We start from the raw sequence: 3,959 nt of genomic DNA on the forward strand, positions 1-3,959 counted from the left end.
TTGTCGAGGCTTTTTGTCCTCGTCTTCTGTAAAAAAGTTTGAAAACCCTTAGTTCTCTCGTTTATAATATCTTACCCAAAAAAATGACGATAGCTCTCACCACAAGTTCTAGATTACTAGTGCCTCTTTTCCATAATAACCAGCAAAAATAATATAAAAATTGACATTCTAAATTGGGTCTTAGAATTATTGTCCTCTATGGTACAAGTAATTCCTCAATATCTAAACCTAGTTTAGTTTTTTATTTATTATTACTTTACCAAACCTTTACGTTTCTAATCCCGAGCGGCACCCATATTACTCTCAAATCTTCACAACCACAAATGTTAATTTAAACTTAATAAATATAGATATTATTTTCAAGTGATTAAAAATTATAAAGTGGATGCATGGAACATCGGTAAAAATCAAAATAACATTCTAAATTGGATCATATATAGAGTCATAAACTCATAGTCCTCTGTGGTGCAAGTAATTCCTCAATATCTAAACCTAGTTTACTTTGTGTTTTTACTTAACCAAACCTTTACACTTCTAATCCCTGGCGGCTCACAACCACCTGCTTCTTCAATGTGATAAAAAATGAAAACTTGTTTAAAATATGAAGCTGAATTTCATTTAAGTGATGATTATTGGGAGCATGTATTCACATTCCTCATCAACCGCAGCGACGGCAACACTCAAGACAACAACAAATTCCACTTTAAATCTCTATCCCTCGTTTCAAAACGCTTCCTCTCCATCACCAACACTCTCTTACTTTCTCTCACTATTTCTAGTCTATTACTCTCTCTTCCCACTACTCTCTTACATAGATTCTCCAACCTTAATTCCCTCAACCTCTCCTTCACTGTTCGTCTCATACCAATTACCTCACATTTCATTCACTCTTTGCTCCCTCTAAAGGCATTGACTAGTCTTACTTTGAGTCGGTGGACACTTTCAGATAATTTTCTTTATGCAATTGCAAGGGAAGCTCTTCCTTTAAGGAGGTTTGTCCTCCAAAATTGTACCGGCTATACTTACCATGGAATTTATTCTTTCTTATCTAAGTGTCAAACTATACGACATTTGGGTCTTCTACAAGATTATTTTTTAAATAATCATCATATTGCTGACCTGTCTTTGATTCTTCCTGGTTTGGTGTCTATAAACCTCAGTCGATGTTGGAACCTCACAGAATCAGCCTTGTTTGCACTCATTAGTAACTGTCGTTCACTTTCTGAGATCACAATGGAATGCATTAATTTTCAGAATTCTCATTCTTGGATGGATTTTGATGTGATCCCTCAATTAAAGTCTCTATGTTTGGCATACAGTTGGCTGATAAATGATGAAGCCGTCATAATGTTTGCCTCGGTTCTTCCCAATTTGCAGCTTCTTGATTTGAGTTATTGTTATTGCATATCTGAAAATGGAGTGATAAAAGTGATTGAAAGGTGCACAGAGCTGAAGAAGATTGATTTGAGATATTGTAAGGAGGTGGATGCTGATGCCATTGTCTTGAGGGTTTTATCAAGGCCATCATTGCAAAAGAGGAAACTCTTCTCCTCTTGTGGTTGTCTTGTCTTCTACTGAAGTTTTAACAAAAAAGATTTACGATATTTTTGTTTAGATTTGCTTTTGTTGAGAAATTGCTATTTTACTTTTAGATTTGCTTTTGTTGAGAAATTGCTATTTTACTTTCAAACACCAATGTAATAATGCACTTTTTAATGTTTTTCTTTACTCTTCCTTGAATTATATTACATGGATTATATTTTTGTGTCATACTTATTGCGGTTGAATTTATTACATGGATTATATTTTTGTGTCATACTTATTGCGGTTGAATTATATTACATGGATTATATTTTTGTGTCATACTTATTGCGGTCTTAAATTCTATTTTGATTCAGCTTTCATGCTGTGAATATGTTGTTATGGTTTGATGTTGATATTACCTTTTATGCCAATTGGTTTTGGGATCAAATTTGTTCAGACTAGAAGTTTGTATGTATGTTTTCGTAAAGAGTGGAAGTCTTATCATAGACAAGGCACAATATTGTGGAAACAAAATGATACTTAAATTAATTTAGATATGACAGTAGTTTAGAACAAACTATTAGTATTTTTCTAATTATTGATTTTTTCCATTGCATGCCTGATTGTTACAGACTTACATTGGACAAGATCCTTTGGAACTCACAGGTTTTCGAGATCCAGGTACTTTTTAATGCCTTAAAAGCAATTTGAGATCAAATCTAATCCAAAAAGTGATGAATCAAAGATACAACCAAAGACAGAAATTGAACAAATAAACCAGCTAGTTCTAATCAACTACAAGAGTTTGAACGAGAGAAACATACAGGACGATATTTGTATTTTTAGGGTTCTAGGCCCAATTTAGTCAATTTAGTCAATACTAATTCTATAAATAGACTGACCTATACCTAGTTTTAAGTGGAACTGATATTTGTATTTTTAGGGTTCTAGGAATCCTTATTGTTAGTTTTGTTGTAAGTTTCATGTGTGTGCATTCACAAACCTCTAGGTGTTGAATGTTGTTTAATCTCCGAAGCTGTTAAGCAAGGAGAGTAGTGTCATTCTCCGAAGCTGTTTAATCTCCGAATTGTGTGTTTTGGAAGAGTTTTTTCTACTTTTTATTGTTTGTGGTGTTTGTCACAGGTTGTGACTGGGGATTTGAGGAGGGTCTCATACATAGGTGAGTCTTAGGTAGAAGTCATATGAAGAGTAGTTATTAAGTGAGAAATTGTAAACTAGAGAGTTTAACTTTGAATTGATACTATCATATATTGATTTCATCCCTGACTTGTTAGCCCCTAGTGTAGGAAGGTTGTTCCAAACTGGGTAAACAATTCTGGTTGTCTTTTACCTTCCTGCACTGTTTATTGTTACAATTGTCATCTTGTTCCATAGACTCTATCAACAGATATTTGTGTTATGACATCTCATTAAACATCACATATCTGATACTAGAATTTCAATACAGATATGAAACAAATCTCACATCAAACCCGAAGGTTTATGCGGATATTGAGATAGTGTCGGCGCATAGAGGCAAACCAAAAATTTTAGAACCTGCAGATCTTAACATATATGAAGCTAAACAGAGAATCAAAACCTCGAGATGCCAACTCAGAACCAAAAACACACAAACGTGCAAAAGTATGAGCAACCACCATAGAGAACACACAACTCCAGATCTGAAGAAACCGAAAGTCGATCCGCCTGGAGTGATCATCGACGAAACCAAACCGGAGCAGGAAAGACAAAAACCGGCCAATCCATACAAGAAGAAGGGTGGAACCTGAGACAACCTCAGGACCAACCGTCGGCGAAAAACACCAAAAAAAGTTGGAGCAACAGCGTCGGAGAACCCAAAGATGAAATGGTGGTGCAAAGGAGAGGTCTGTCTCATCACACCACTGCAAAGCAAAGCTACATAATTGAAACAAAAATATATTCAGATCTTGAATTGTTCTTGATTTGAAACTTGATATTGACTTTTTTAATCCTTTTCTATGTTTATCTTTTTCCAAAATATCTTCAGAATTAATAACTTCTACTTTTACAGGTTTTGAGTTAGTCTCATGGAAAGTAATGTGAACAAGTTCTTCTGTAGTCACGGTTCTTTTGTTAAAGACTTTGAATTTATTTGCTTGAAATGAAATATTCTATTAATATACTTTCATTAGCTTTTGCGTCAAATTTCTTAGGTTATCTTTCATGTTGTTAAAGATATAGCACTAGTCAGAGACCCGCGCTGTCGCCCGGGTGCATTATTTATGGTGTAGTATTTTATGAACGATACGAAAAATGTAAAGTAAAGAAGTTTGACTAAATTGCATATATAAAATGGAAATTAACGATCTTAAAAAAAATTACTAATAAGATATTAGTAGTATGAAAATTAGGTTCTAAGTTAAAATAATGATTCACAAAAAAACTTTAAGTTA

General features: G+C 34.0%; 1 protein-coding gene across 1 annotated transcript; it reads left to right on the forward strand.

Annotated features, from left to right (window-relative positions):
* The first annotated feature begins 582 nt into the window (after positions 1–582).
* Positions 583–3,314, forward strand: LOC131634620 (F-box protein SKP2B-like). The gene is made up of 4 exons (XM_058905277.1): positions 583–1,509; positions 2,157–2,205; positions 2,668–2,704; positions 2,993–3,314. Exons 1-4 carry the CDS (start codon positions 583–585, stop codon positions 3,312–3,314), a joined length of 1,335 nt encoding a protein of 444 aa, XP_058761260.1.
* Positions 3,315–3,959: the final 645 nt, after the last annotated feature.

The sequence above is a fragment of the Vicia villosa genome, unplaced genomic scaffold (genome assembly GCF_029867415.1).
Source record: "Vicia villosa cultivar HV-30 ecotype Madison, WI unplaced genomic scaffold, Vvil1.0 ctg.001323F_1_1, whole genome shotgun sequence".
Classification (NCBI taxonomy): domain Eukaryota; kingdom Viridiplantae; phylum Streptophyta; class Magnoliopsida; order Fabales; family Fabaceae; genus Vicia; species Vicia villosa.

Coding starts and splice junctions, on each gene's coding strand:
- LOC131634620 (XM_058905277.1), top strand. CDS start 583: ATGAAAACTTGTTTAAAATATGAAGCTGAATTTCATTTAAGTGATGAT. Junction 1,510..2,156: donor CTGATGCCATTGTCTTGAGG/GTTTTATCAAGG, acceptor TGATTGTTACAG/ACTTACATTGGACAAGATCC. Junction 2,206..2,667: donor CACAGGTTTTCGAGATCCAG/GTACTTTTTAAT, acceptor TGTTTGTCACAG/GTTGTGACTGGGGATTTGAG.